The sequence below is a fragment of the Neocloeon triangulifer genome, unplaced genomic scaffold (assembly GCF_031216515.1).
Source record: "Neocloeon triangulifer isolate White Clay Creek 2 clone unplaced genomic scaffold, ASM3121651v1 ptg000014l, whole genome shotgun sequence".
Classification (NCBI taxonomy): Eukaryota; Metazoa; Arthropoda; class Insecta; order Ephemeroptera; family Baetidae; genus Neocloeon; species Neocloeon triangulifer.
The window spans coordinates 28,818,084-28,832,012 of record NW_026775556.1 but is presented as its reverse complement, the minus strand read 5'-3'; the positions used below and the strand labels follow the sequence as shown (position 1 = coordinate 28,832,012).

The 13,929-nt window shown below is 42.3% G+C and overlaps 3 protein-coding genes across 9 annotated transcripts in view; 2 read left to right on the top strand and 1 right to left on the bottom strand.

The window, feature by feature from the left end:
• Positions 1-4,940, top strand: part of LOC132201364 (uncharacterized) — a 25,560-nt gene extending 20,620 nt beyond the window's left edge. For all 5 annotated transcript variants that reach the window (XM_059627484.1, XM_059627485.1, XM_059627481.1 and 2 more), the window contains 3 exons: positions 66-4,202; positions 4,327-4,431; positions 4,524-4,940. In XM_059627484.1, coding sequence (XP_059483467.1) covers positions 66-4,202; positions 4,327-4,431; positions 4,524-4,613 — 4,332 coding nt within the window. In that variant the 3' untranslated portion in view covers positions 4,614-4,940. The remainder of the gene's footprint in view (positions 1-65; positions 4,203-4,326; positions 4,432-4,523) is intronic.
• Positions 4,500-10,922, bottom strand: LOC132201365 (structural maintenance of chromosomes protein 4). Its single transcript, XM_059627486.1, has 21 exons — positions 10,657-10,922; positions 10,291-10,597; positions 10,046-10,240; positions 9,809-9,988; positions 9,649-9,753; positions 9,406-9,593; positions 9,212-9,352; positions 9,008-9,158; positions 8,737-8,958; positions 8,558-8,679; positions 8,163-8,487; positions 7,805-8,108; positions 7,507-7,748; positions 7,285-7,411; positions 7,045-7,234; positions 6,846-6,990; positions 6,617-6,790; positions 6,383-6,565; positions 6,098-6,330; positions 5,855-6,038; positions 4,500-5,801 (listed from the first exon to the last, which is right to left on the bottom strand). The coding sequence occupies exons 2-21, from the start codon at positions 10,576-10,578 to the stop codon at positions 5,085-5,087; spliced, it is 4,416 nt and encodes a 1,471-aa protein (XP_059483469.1). The 5' UTR covers positions 10,579-10,597; positions 10,657-10,922; the 3' UTR covers positions 4,500-5,084.
• On the top strand, positions 10,904-13,929 carry LOC132201366 (ribosomal RNA processing protein 1 homolog). Of its 3 annotated transcripts, none has more exons than XM_059627487.1 (12): positions 10,904-11,198; positions 11,253-11,335; positions 11,416-11,559; positions 11,623-11,728; positions 11,791-11,861; positions 11,918-12,106; positions 12,163-12,416; positions 12,466-12,736; positions 12,791-13,132; positions 13,187-13,405; positions 13,458-13,536; positions 13,687-13,929. In XM_059627487.1, the coding sequence occupies exons 1-12, from the start codon at positions 11,024-11,026 to the stop codon at positions 13,824-13,826; spliced, it is 2,073 nt and encodes a 690-aa protein (XP_059483470.1). In that variant the 5' UTR covers positions 10,904-11,023; the 3' UTR covers positions 13,827-13,929. The 3 variants fall into 3 exon arrangements, with proteins under 3 accessions (XP_059483470.1, XP_059483473.1, XP_059483472.1); XM_059627490.1 differs by having other exon boundaries at positions 12,791-13,133; positions 13,251-13,405; XM_059627489.1 differs by having other exon boundaries at positions 12,791-13,133; positions 13,239-13,405.

The following is a 13,929-nucleotide window of genomic DNA, read 5'->3' as shown; positions in this document are numbered from 1 at the left end:
ATTAAGTTTTGGTTAAGAGTGTTGTTTGTGCTGCTGGATACTTAAATTTAAATGTTTTGTTTCAGATTTCACCTGCCACGTTGACAGAACGACTGGAGGGTGGTGTCCAACTGAAATCAACTGATATGCAATCCACCCCTGCACCTCCTCCAACTGTTGTTAGCCCAGCCAAAGAAAAATCCATTTCACCAGTTGCCCGACAGCCTGCAAGTCTGACACCTATCGAGGCTCCTTTGCTCCTCGAACATGAAAAGTCCAGAGGGGAGAAAGAAGCAAGGAAAAGCCAAGATAAGCAGAGTGAAAAAACTCCAGAGCATGCCGAAGTTCACCGGTACAGACATTCGAGCAAGCACGGTAAAGAACACTCAGGAAAATCTGGCCATGACAACAAGGACGGTAGAGCCGCCAACAAGAAATCTGATGATCAAAAGAGTCGCCACAAAAGTGCTGAAAAAGTTCCTTCTTCAAAAGGTGCTGAAACTCAAGATGAAGAAAAGAGGAAAAGAGATAAAGAAAAAAGGCGTCAGGAAGAGCGGGCCGAGAGAAAGAAAAAAGAAGCAGAGGCGTCTGAAAAACGGCGCAAAGAGGAAGGAAGTGTCAAGAAAGGCCCTGAAGTTTCTGATAGGGATGCGGAAAAAATGTCAAAACGAGAAAAAGAAGACGACGACGCCGCTAGAAAATTGAGGCATGAGGTTGAGAGGAAAAGGAAGGAGGAGAAGAAGAGAAAAGAATCTACGACTGACAGAAAAAGCAAAGACCATATCAACGAGAAAACAAGCAAAGAATCTGAAGCTGCACGGCAAAAAAGGGAGGCCGAAAGAAAAAGACAAGCACTGGTTGGAGGACATCATACAAAAGGAACCTGCACCATGACTTCGGAATCAGTTGAAAATTTTCCTCCAATTACTCCAGCCATTGGGGTACAAGGCACAAATCCACAAGCTCCTTCGACAAGCGGAACACAATCAAATTCGAGGGCACAAATGGCCACCCCTGCGCCTGATGCTGGAAGAGTTGCACTGCCTACTTCGCAGATATCTGTCGTACGTCCACCGTCCGCAGCCCCTAATGGGACACCATCCACCATTGGGCAGCAGACGGGGAGGGTCTCTGCATGGCAAAAAAGGGAGGCCGAAAGAAAAAGACCAGCACTGATTGGAGGACATCATACAAAAGGAACTGAAGCTTCAAAAAAACCATTAGAACAGGAGGCTGGTAGAAACAAATTGACTGAAGAAGAGAGAGCTGTGGCTGCACGGAATGTAAGGGAGGCGTGTGAAAAAATTCAGAAAGAAATCGAGGAGAGAAAAGTAGCTGCTAAAAAACTAGAAGAAGAGGCTGAGAAAAAAAGGGTTGCTGCCGAGGAGGAGAAAAAGAAAAGAGAAGCCGAGCTGGAAAATGAGAGGAAAAGGAAAGCTGATTTGGAGGAGCAAAAGGAAAAAGAAACTGAGCTGGAAAATGAGAGGAAAAAGCAAGCTGCCGCAGAGGAGCAAAGGAAAAAAGAAATCGAGCTGGAAAATGAGAGGAAAAGGAAAGCTGATTTGGAGGAGCAAAAGGAAAAAGAAGCTGAGCTGGAAAATGAGAGGAAAAAGCAAGCTGCCGCAGAGGAGCAAAGGAAAAAAGAAGCTGAGCTGGAAAGTGAGAGGAAAAGGAAAGCTGATTTGGAGGAGCAAAGGATAAAAGAAGCTGAGCTGGAAAATGAGAGGAAAAGATTAGCAGCCGAGGAAGAGGCAAAGAAAAAATTGGCTGAGCAAGAAAGAAAGAGGATACAAGAAGCTGCTGAAAAGAAAAAGCAACAGGAAGCTGCAGCGGAAGAGGAGAGACGACGCAAGGAGGAAGCTGAAAAGGCAGCGGAGGAAAAGAAAATTGCTGCAGAGCAGAAGCAAAGGGAAGCTGAAGAGAGGGAGCGCATTGCAGAGCTGGAGAGAGCCACATTGAGCCTCGTGGATGCTGTAGAGGGACAGGACACAAATCAAGGACCTTCTTCGGCGCCGCAGTCTAACCAAGCACCGCAAACGCAAGGTCAGACTGGGGCAGCTCTGTCTGCAACTGAAAAGTATCCCAATGTTGCAAAACTTCCAATCCATGAGAGTGGCTTTATGCCTGAATGGGACCCTGATCTAATTAAGGCTGCCCAGCAGTCGCAATTTTCCAATGCCACTCGTCAGACATCTCCCTCAAGTGTGGTCGACTACTTGGAATTGCTTGGAAAGGAAACCAACATTTTCAATATGGGTCCATTGAATACAAGCTCTCAAAGGGAGCAGCAGAAAGGCGCAACTCACACTCACACGCAGAGAGTGAATTTCAAGGTTGATGTGAAGGCAGAAACTTACTCCAGAGAATTGCTGACAACCTTTAAACAGTTCGTCTCGTTTGAACCGTGGCTGAAGAACAGCATCCCCAAGAGCTGTGCTCATTTCGACCTGATGGTCAAAATAGTCATTCTGATCAGGCAAATATGTGAGCCGAGTGATCCAACCTTGATTTCCTTCTTAGAAAAGATGAGGCGCTGCTTGTCACCGGCAGTATACAGATTTTTGGTGGGAATCAAGAAACATGGCAAACAGACCTTCTCAATTCCAGGAGCCCAGCAGGCACCAGCAAATTGCTTCTTCCAGCCGTCGTCCAAAAGCGACAAAATGATCCTTGACGAAACACTGATAAAACTGCAAGATAGGACAATTGATACAGTTATCAAAGACAACCAGCTCACTTTGATACTTCCGAGCATCAGTAACCACTACTACTCTGTGCTTTTGGCTGCTGCTGTTACCGAATATTTCCAAAGTGTTGCCTCAAGACCAGCCGCTGCACAGGTGACCGCACCACAAAAACCATCAACGTCCAGACCCTTAAATACTTCAGTTGCCACTGACATGAATACAATCAGACAGAGATTTGCTTGCACCGTGACTTCGGAATCAGTTGAAAATTTTCCTCCAATTACTCCAGCTATTGGAGTACAAGGCACAAATCCACAAGCTCCTTCGACAAGCGGAACACAATCAAATTCGAGGGCACAAATGGCCACCCCTGCGCCTGATGCTGGAAGAGTTGCACTGCCTACTCCGCAGAAATCTGTCGTACGTCCACCGTCCGCAGCCCCTAATGGGACACCATCCACCATTGGACAGCAGACGGGGAGGGTCTCTGCACTCAACACAAGTGCAACGGCCGTGTGCAGCTCTCCTAGAGTAAGCCAGCCAATACCTTCTCCAAGCACAGCCAACATTAGTCCTCCTGCAAGAACTCCAGTCTCCGTCCAAGGTCAATCCTTCCAAAGCAGCAGCAATTTTGGGCCTGCGGAAAACAGGAGAGCTCTTCCAACTCCAGGTCAAGCTTTCTCTTCTGGACGCCCAGAGAGCGCAAGAATCCCTCCAACAAGGACTCCCGCACCAATGCAAAGCCCTGCTCCGATGCACACTGGCACTAATTACGAGAGGCAACGATCTGAGCCAGTGCAGAACAGAATTGCTCCCCCAACAACTCTACCGAATCCACCTTCTGCTGGAGTCGGCCATGGCCACCGTCCAGTTGCACCCATGACTCTTGGGCCGAACGCAATCAACATCAGGGTTGCTCCAAGTGGCGGAGAAATTTCAAACACCTTGAACACTTTTTATGTTGACCCAAGGCAGTCGTTCCTCGTCTTAACGCCAAGTTACCAGAATCAAAGCACGACAGCGATGCAACCTCCTCAGGCATGCCATCGTCCTCAAAACCTTCCGACGCCCTACCCGCTGCAACAGCACTACCAAATTCAACCACCCTTACCGCCGCCACCCCAACCCCAACCGCCGCCACCTCCACCAACACACTCTCAATTAGCAGCACCGCCGATGTCTGTTCCTGCCCAGGAGCCCTTTGTAGGCCCCATCTACCCGCTGCCCAACCACGTCCGACCGCAACCTTACGCCACTCGTCCAGCTGAACTCTCGGCCGAAGAACAGATTGAGCAGGCAGTTGCACGACAGCAGCAGAGGGAGTGGCACCGAAGAATGCAGAACCAGAAGCAGCAAGCTCAGCAGCAAAATTACATTCCACCTCAGCAGCCCATGCAGCCGCAGACCAACAATGAGGTGGTGAACATGGACATTGACCAGGACGAAAGCGACAATAGCGCTCGCATTGACATGATGCTTCAAAACATACAGATGAGGCCTGCAACACCCGCAACCACACAGCAGATGAATAAGCGGGTATGTAGTGAAAAAAGAACTTGCTAATTAATACGTCTTTTGATACTACTTCGTAAATCTTCAGTTCTATAATCATATAATCTTCGAACACATTAATAACTCTAAATTCCTTGTGTGCTTTTAGAACCAAATTAAGAAGTGCATCACTTGTCATGCGAGCAAAGTCATGATGAACCCCTGCCGATCAAACTGCAATTGTGGTGATGATTTCTGCTCCAAGGAGTGTTTGGTAAGTTTTATAAAATAATAACTCATTTCTCATTTAATTTTTTAATCAATTTAATTAGAGTATACCAAATTTAACTAAAATTTAAATTTTAGGATGCCTTCCCAGGACATGCCAGCAATCGTCAACAGATTTTTCTGATGTATCTCCAACAGCAAACAAAGGATGGTCCTTCAGAATCATGAGCTAGCTCTATTTAAGTTGTAATTTATGTTTTTCTGTATGTATTTTGTAATTAATTTAATTAATTCTTAATTGACTGTACAAATATGTGATCTCAAGTATGCAAATAAGAAATAGATAAATAATACTTATAGTTCTTGTAATGGAGCCATGACTATGGACCATGATCACAGTCAATACTACAAATTGTTCGTGCAATCGTCTGAGTAGAAAAGCCAAATGAATTAATAATCAGATGGGTTAATGTATGCCAATCATAATCTAACTTAATTGTAAGTTTCCAAGTTTTGTACAAAAATTAAATGTTACTTCTATGAATCATGAATCAAACATACCTGGCGTTTTAATTCATGCGTGTAATTTATTTGTACCTTCATCGAATGATATTTGTAGAAAGAAACATAATTTGTTTGAGTTGAGAGTTTGTAGAAAAATAGTTACTTTTCCAAATCTAATTTACAGAACAAGACTACCTAAACATTAGCATTACGCCTTCCTCTTCTGGCAGGTTGTGTTGAAGGAGTTGGTTCTGGAGAGGATCCCTTTTTCTGACGTTTGGACTTGCGCCGCATGTCTTGAGAATCGTCCAAGCTCTCCTGCGAGCTGGACAATGGGGATTTAGGTTTACTACCTCTCCTTTTCTTTGAGGTCACAACTTCTTCAACTATTTCCTCATCGGCGTCCTCTTGTACAGCATCTTCAGGAGTTTCTGGTATTGTCGTTTCTGTCCTTTTAGTTTTCTCAGGAGTGTTAGCCGCTTGCTGGGCGGTTTCGTCCAGTTGAGAATCATTTGACTCGGCCATTGACAAGGCCAGCGAATCTTCCTCCAAACTGTCATTGCCTGTGACCTTCTTTATTTTCCTCTTCTTGGCTGGGTTGGACTTTTTGGCCACAGGTGGTGGAGTTGGTGCCGAGACAAGAGCAGCAGGTGGCTGCATCAGAGCAGCACTTTGGCTGCTTGGAGGCGCAGGGGGCTGCATTGCTGGCTTGGCCCGTTTGTCCTTTTCATTGGGTTTATTCTTCTCAACCTCATGTGGTTTTACAAATTTGTTGTGGAACTCTCGGGGGTCAATAGCAACAGTTCTCGTACAACCATCAGGTTTGAAAACTCCGATCACTCTGCGTTCAAACAGGTCGTACATCTCCGCTCTCAGCGAGATCACAATAAACTGGCAGTTGACAGTGAATTTCTGTAATCAAGTGATGATAAGAAATTAACAACTTTGGTAATTTTTACGCTTACTTTGATGTAGTGCCCAATGATTGACACATTCCTAGTATCGAGGGCAGCATCGATTTCGTCCATCATGTAAAAAGGTGAGGGTTTGAAGTAGTGCAGTCCAAAGACAAGAGCAAGAGAGGATAGAGTTTTTTCTCCTCCACTGAGACGGTCAATTTGAGTCCATGCTTTGTTGCGGGGACGAACACTGAAAGTTCAAAATGAAAATAATTTCTAATTAAAAATTGTATGCCTCCTTTTTTTTACCTGAAAGCTATTCCCTCCAAGAAAGGATTGAAACTGTCTTGCAACTCAAGCTCAGCATCACCTCCAATGGAAATCATTCTAAAAACCTCCTTCAGCTTTTGGTTGATGATATTAAACCCAATCATGAATTCTTGGTAGCGATGCTTCTTGATGCTGTTAAGGAAGTTGCGTACTTCGTCTCTCCTGTTTGTAGCCTCTTCAAGTGCGTCACACAAAGCAATGAATTGTGTTTCCTTGCAAAAAAAAAATTAATTATAAGCACGGCGAGAGCCACAAAAACCTTACCTTAGCTCTGTATTCTTCAATGATGTCCAAATTAGGTCTGGTCTTTTTTATGACGTCCAAGAAGTTTGCAACGATATATGTGTATTCTTTAACATCAAAGTTTTCGAGTTCATCAGCAGGGATTTCTTCAAACGGCTTCTCTTTGTCTTTGCCAGGAATGTTTTCCAACTTCAGCATCTTGAACTAATACAAAATTTTATATAACGATTCAATAATGTGTTGCAAATTTAGTACCTTGTTTTTCAACTCTTTCAATTCTCCCTTCGCATTACTTAGTTCACTTGAGATTTTCTCCAGATCTCTTTCGACATCAATCTTCTTGCTCTTGATTTCCTTTTCGTCAGCGTGTTTCTTATTGAGTTCCTTTTTCAAAGCTTCATATTCTTCCTGAAGAGATATTTCCTTTTCCTGTGGACAAAATAAAATTTTTAAACAATGCAGAATTAAATTAATTTAATTTTACTCCAAGGACATTCTTCTCTTGTAACATGATCCTGGTGTCATCAGCAATGCCCTCTTTTTGTTTTTTCATTTGCAACAGTTCCTCCTTCATGTTGCTGATTTCCTCTTCCAAATCAGTAATTTTGTCCCTGCACTTTTCCATATTTCTGACAAAATATATAATTAAGCTCAAAACTAATAATGCTCATTTTCATTATCACCTCTCATTAGAAGCAATGGCAGCAGCAAGTTTGGTTCTGTCAGATTGGGCTTTGGTAATTTTCTTGTTTAATTCCTTCAACTTGTTGTCCATTCCTCCCACCGTGTTGATTCGGATTTCCTCAATTTCCTTGCGGAGTTTTTCCACCTCAGTTTCAATTTTTTCCGCAGCAGAACTGGCAGACTCCATGTCTAGAGGCAGATTTAAAATTAAGAAAATTGTGTGGCTTACAATAATTTACCTTTCTTGGCTTTTTTCAAATCTCCCTGAAGTTTGGCAACTTGGGCTTCGTCAGTTACATTTTTTTTAACCCTCTCTTGCTGCGCTTTGATTTGGTTTTCCAGATTAGGGATGTTCTTTGACAAGTGCTGGAAATATCAAAGCAAAATATTTTGTATCAATTTTATAGTATTCAATAATTTATATCTCTTCAATAATTGATTAAATTTTTATTATTTAATACCTGTATGTCCAAAACAAGACGTTTATGTTCTGCATCAAGCTCAGAAACGCTGTGCTGGATTTTATCCTCTTCCTTTTCAAGGGCTGCAATGCTGGGGATCAGTTTGTTGATATTTCGCTCCAACTCCTCAATATTTTGCTTCAGCTGAGGGGTTTGTTCCACTTGAGTTTCGTCAACGAGACCTGCAGTCACTTTTTGCCCCATGCCTCCTCGTCTGGCGCGTCCACCACCAGTCATGGCACCTGCAGATAAAAATCACAATCAATTTCATAGCATTCTATTATAAAAATCTACTTACCGCCGGGGTCAACGATGTTGCCGTTGATGTCAACTACCTTGTGACGAACACGGCCAAAGGCAATTCTGGTAGCTTGGTCCAAATTCTGAGCGACCAGTGTGTTGCGAACTGCAAAGTAGAAAGCAGGCAGGACCCTCTCATCTTCAACTTTGATCAAGTCAAAGAGGCGAGGCACATTTTCCGGAGCGTCAAAATGATCCTTCATTGTGCGAACAAACTTCTGCTGTTGCTCGAGTGAAATGAAACTGGCTTTGCCTAAATTTGCAGAGCGCAGGAACTGCATGCACTTGGCACTCGTTTGGACCTGAAGATTGTATTTTAGTTTAAAAGGGCAGGTAAATTCATGTAATAAACATACTGTGTCAACAAGAATGTAGTTCAGGTAGCCACACACTGAGGTGATGGCGCAGTCATACTTGGCATTGATTGCGCCGAGGTCACCGAGACGTCCGTAGACTCCAGGAATTCGTCCAGCAGCACATTCTTCTTTCAAGGCGTTGACCACCCGATTGTTGCTCTTGGCGCGTTCAGCAGCCGTCCGAGCACCAATGAGCTCCGCCCGGGTTTGAGCTGCCTTTTGTTCCAGTTGGGCCTTGCGAGTTCGCTCCTCCTCCAGATGAGCTTTTACTTCCTGCAGCCTCGACTTGGCTTTTGGAATGTCGGCTTTGACCACTTCCAGACGCCTGCAAGATTAAAAAATAATAATAATAAGCCAATAAAGACAAACTGTATTTTTGTAAATTTATAGCTCACTCTTGTTTCTCCTGTAGGCCTGCAGTACTTGCTTCAAGTGACTTTTTCAAGCCATCCAACTTCTCTTTATCCTGAGTCTCTGATTTTGTGGCCAAATCCAATTTAGACTGAGCAATTAGCATCTATCGATTTCAAACTTTTAGTTATTTGGTGGCAATTTATAAATATTAAGTACTTACGGCTGCAGCTTTTTCCTCTTTTGTCTTTGATAATCCAGCTAGTTCCTTTTCCAAACCAACCAATTGGTCTTGTGGACCCTGAACCTTCTGCTGCAACGTCTCTGTGGCCTTCATGAGTTTCTGCTCAAGTTCGGCCTTATCTGTCTCATGCCGCTGGATGTTTTTCTCAATATCTTTAATGTCTCGCTGGTTTCTTTCGGGCAACCCTTCCATTTCTTCCAGCTGATGGGTACAATTTTAAATAAGAATTTTATAGTTACAAAAATTAAACCTTTTTCTTTTCAGCATTCACGCTTTCGGCCTGTTTCTTCCTGCGGTTATTCTTGGCAGTCATGTTAGCAGAAATTTTGCAAAATTCAGCATCTTGCTCTTTGTACTTCTTGTCGATTTCTTCACTTTGGGCTTTGCAATCCTTGATCAGGCTAAAATAAACAGGTATAGCCATTTGAAAATAATTAAAGATTATATATTTTACTCTTCTTTCTGTTTTATGCTGCTCCTTAAATCTTTGCTCTTTTCTTCAAACTGTGCCAGTTCTTCCTTGACCTTATCAAGTTCTTCTTTCTTGCCATTAAACTCTTCCTCCCTGCGAGCTATTTTCTTGGATGCCTTGTAACTAATTCCAAATGTTTCTGATCAGTTTTCTTGATAGAAATAACATAGACTTACCAATTCTTTTGAAGGGTAAAATGAAAAGCCCTATTGAATTTGTTTTCCTCTTCCAAGTATGCTATGGCAGCGTTTTTCCCGTCCTCCAAATTAGCAAGCACTTGCTGAGCATTGTCTGCTTTATTTTTGTGCACCTCTCGATGTTCTTCCATTTCAGTGTCAAGGGCAATGGCTTTAGCCAATGGTTCCTGTTAAAAAATATTATCAAATTAATCTTATATAAGTTAAAGACATTAGACCAACTTTGTATCTCAGAGTGCCGATGATTTCCTCTAAAAACTCCAACAAGCCAGTGTCATTTTCGTTTTCTGCTTTTGGTTTCATCTGAGCAATTTGCTCAACTTCTCCCTATTTGAAATAAAGTTTTATTATAATATCACGTTTCATTCAATTTTTATTGAACCTGCAAAATAAGGAAGCGTCCGTTGGTGAGATCGATTCCGTGTCCTTGCAATTTTACTGCGATGTCTTTGAATTGAACTCGTTTGCCGTCCAGTGTGTAGTGAGACGAGTTGTCCCTGAATGCAAACCTGGAAACTTCGAGGTCAGTCCCTGGGATTTCCTCAGCGTCTTCTTGAGGCCCCTTTGGACACAAATTTAATATTTACAAAATTAGCACTAGCATTAACTAAATTTTTACCTTATTGTCCAGCACTTGTATGAAATTGACAGTCACTGTGCAACTGTTGCAATTTGGAAATTGAGCAGAGTTGTGAATCAACATGGATACTTTCTTTGTTCTGATCTTGCTCGCTCTGTAGCCAAAGACGAAGAGGATCGAGTCAAGTACGTTGCTCTTTCCACTCCCATTAGGTCCAATGACAGACGACATTCCCTGAAGAAAATGTTTATAAAAAAATCATTTTTTCCCAAATTTAAATTTACCTTGAAGAAGGGGCCAATAGTATGCGCGCCATGGAAGCTTTTGAAATTGTTGACGACAATGTTCTTGATGATCAACCTTGGTCCTTTGTTGTCGTACGAGCAGGTCGAGGGTGGTGGCGGCGGAACGTAAATGTCCCTGTACTTTAGAGCACCCTCAGGGATTTCGTCAGGAATCTCAGAATCTTGATCCCTGGCCAGCGAGGTGTCGGCAGCATCGTCCTCATTTTCCTCCAGCTCGGGATGATCTCGTGCAAGACTGTTTTTTCGTCTTGCTGCGACCACAGGCATTTTCGGGCTATTCACCGATCTGGAAATTCCAAACAATAGAAAAACATGCAAAACATAATTTTGAATAATTCTTTTAACCTGTTTTATTTTCCAGAGGAAATTCTGATGGAGAATTTGAATGATACTCCAAGTCAAAGTTTCTCAACAGCTTCGGATGGAAACGGTTTTTATTTATTATTTTGTTGGCGCGAAATGAGAGGTTGCTGAAGTGCATCTCAGTGACCCCTGTGGAAGGCTATCGGTACTAAAATCGAGAACTCCAATGGCGGCCTGCGCAGAAGACACATTCGCCCTAATTTGTGGGTACTGCGCAGGTTCGCAAATTGAAAATACACGAGTGCACCCGAAAACCGAAAACAACGTGCTCCCGAGGCGTCCATCCATGCGGCTGAGGCTTTTAAACTAATTTTTTCTTGCCGATCAACTCAAATTACTCACATTTACGATGGTAAATTGCAAGGAGAAAAAGAAAACGAAGAGCAAGAATGGCAAAAAGCAGATTCTCACCATCTCCCAAGAAGTGGAGTTCGTCCAAAAGCTGGCTGACAACGATGTCCGCATGCGGGACCGTGCCTTGAAAAAGTTGAAACGCTGGTTGCAGGACAAGACAAAGTCTGATGGTGAGTTTTTTCAGTTTTTAATGTACCCCAATTCTCACGGATTTGAATTTTTAGGCACTTTTTCCAAGGAGGACATGATGATTCTTTGGAGAGGACTGTTCTATTGCATGTGGAACTCAGACAAACCTATCATTCAGGTACTTTAATATTTCGTCAAATGTTGCTGACAACGATTGTTTACGTATATTTTGAAAATTTATCATTTGATTGATTTTAGGAAGAGCTCTGTGATAACATGGCCTCTCTGATTAACAGCATTCAGAATGACAGGGACGTCATTCTGTTCATTGAAGGATTTTTGCTGACCGTGCGTTACGAGTGGATGAATATTGACAGTTTCCGTCTTGATAAGTACAAAATGGTAGGCCTTGAATTTCCTCAGCTGAAGAGTTTGGGACAAGGTTTTAATGTTCAACTATTACAGCTCGTTAGGAGAGTGCTGCGTCTAATGCTGTCCAGGATTTCACTGGATGACTGGAAACTAGTCAGCATCTTTGGAGACTTGATTTGGGACAAGATTCTCAATCCAGGCATGTTTATCAGATATATTATTTATTATATTTAATTTCTTAACATCTTTTTGGTTCTTTAGACAAAACTCCTCCACCACCAATTGGACTTTCTTTGCATATTTGCGAAATTTTCTTCCAAGAAGTGGCTAAGGTATTATTTCTCAGTCAATTTTTTAAATTGGATCTCGAATTAAATGTTTGTTTCAGAATTCCAAAACCAATGATGTAACTCAGATGGCTGTGGAAGCGCTTCTCAAGCCCTTCATTATATGTTTGGCTACTAACTCGACTGATTCTCGGTTGCGTGATGCAATTGACGAGTCCGTTCTTGGCTATTTGATTGACCAGTCTGATGTTGGCATTGAGCAGAGTGAAAAAATCAATGCTTGGAAACTTGTAGGATTGTAATAATTAATAAAAAGAAGTTGAGAATTAATGTTGGTTTGACCTAGATGGGCTGCCCTGCTATAACTTTGGACCAAATTGAGAGAGATGAGGCCGAAGCTGAGGATGAAGAAAATGGAAGTGATAGTGATGAGGATGTTGATGCTGAAAATCTATTGGATCCGAGAGCTGGTCAGATGGATGTAGAACTGCCTCAGCTTGATTTTGACTATGCTAAGATGGCCAGCATGATTGAGAAGTTCTCTCAAGTAAAGAACTTAAATTCAAAAGCAAAGAAAGCCGTGAAAGCTGCAGCTAAAAAGTAAAAAAACTACCTTCGTGTGAACACTTAATTGAATTTTAATTTCAAGATTCTGGGATTTGGCCAAAGATGTCCACCCCGTTCCATTTGAAGTTCCTGTGAAAGAGGAGGATGTGAAAATTCTCAGTAGGAAGCCTAGAAATTCCACTAAAAGGGCTGCCGAGTCCTTGATGAAGTTTGAGGAAGACCTGTTCAAAGACACTGGTAAAATGCATAAGATGAACAGAAATAAATCCAATGTGTGTGATGAGAGCAAAGAATCACCCCCACAAGTTGAGCTTGTGAAACAGAAGAAGACTCCTAAAATACTCAGCCCTAAGGTAAAATTTTGATTCGGTTTTTCAGTCATGTTAAATTTATAATTTTTCAATTAGGCTGAAGAGCCTCCTGTGAAAAGGCGCAGGAAGCGGTCTTCGTTGGGGCCAATTGGCAACTGGGAAGTCACAGAGGTTGGCAACTGGACAGTTACAGAGGTGGGCAGCATGTTGGTCACATCCCCTGGCAATGTGGGCCATTGGAATGTGAGTGTTGTCAATGAGAAGGTACCTGAGGAGCAGTCTACGCCCTCTTCGGGTGACAATGATTGGAGCAAACCTTTGAAAGATGGCGAGTACGAGTTCTTCGTAGCTCCGAAAAAATCTCCTAAGAGACGAAGCCTTTACAAAGCACCCCCAGATGAAGAAATACTGGCTGAAAAGCACTCGCCAACAGATATAGTGAGACTTTTTAAGCTATTTAATATGCAATTTTAACCCTTTAAAATTTGACAGGGTAAAGAAAATTTTCAACGCTCACCAATGATGTTTGTATTCAATGCAAAAGGTCCAATCATAGACGAAAGCCCCAAGTCGAGGAGGATGGAGACCAAAGAAGCTGTTGATGAATCAAACTCTCCTTCAACTCCCATCAGGAAGGCCAGGGTGTCTTTACCTGCTAACACAAGGGCTTCAGAACTCATCAAATGTGCAAAAACTTCTAGACCTAGAAATGTAAGCCGTTGTTTTTGTAAAATTTTAATTAATTACATTTCTTCTCTTGCAGAGCTTGCTTTTACCAGCCCTGACCAACAGTGCTCAAAGGAAGAGAGTCAGTATCTGCCTTGATCGCAACAAAGCCCAGGGTAAGATACATTCTTATAAAACATAAAATACTACGATCAAAATAGTTAATGAAATTCCAAGCTTATTGATCTATTAAGGAGGATTTCCAATACTTGCCTGCAAAATGGATAAGTCCGTGGAAAATAATAATTGTTGTCCAATTTTTTCAGAGGTTCATGAGTATGTTCAGCAACTGCGAAGCAGCCCCAACAATCCCCATGACAGTGAGAAGAAACCTGTGCAGGGCTTACTGAAGGGATCGCCCGTACCGTTCAAGAGAATGATGGAAAAATTCAAAAATAATATTTAATTTTCAGCATTGTTTCCAACTTTTTACCAATGCTTAGTGGAGAATTCAAGCATATGTGTAGAGAATTTGCTGATTAAACAAGATATTTTTATTTTAAATTAAA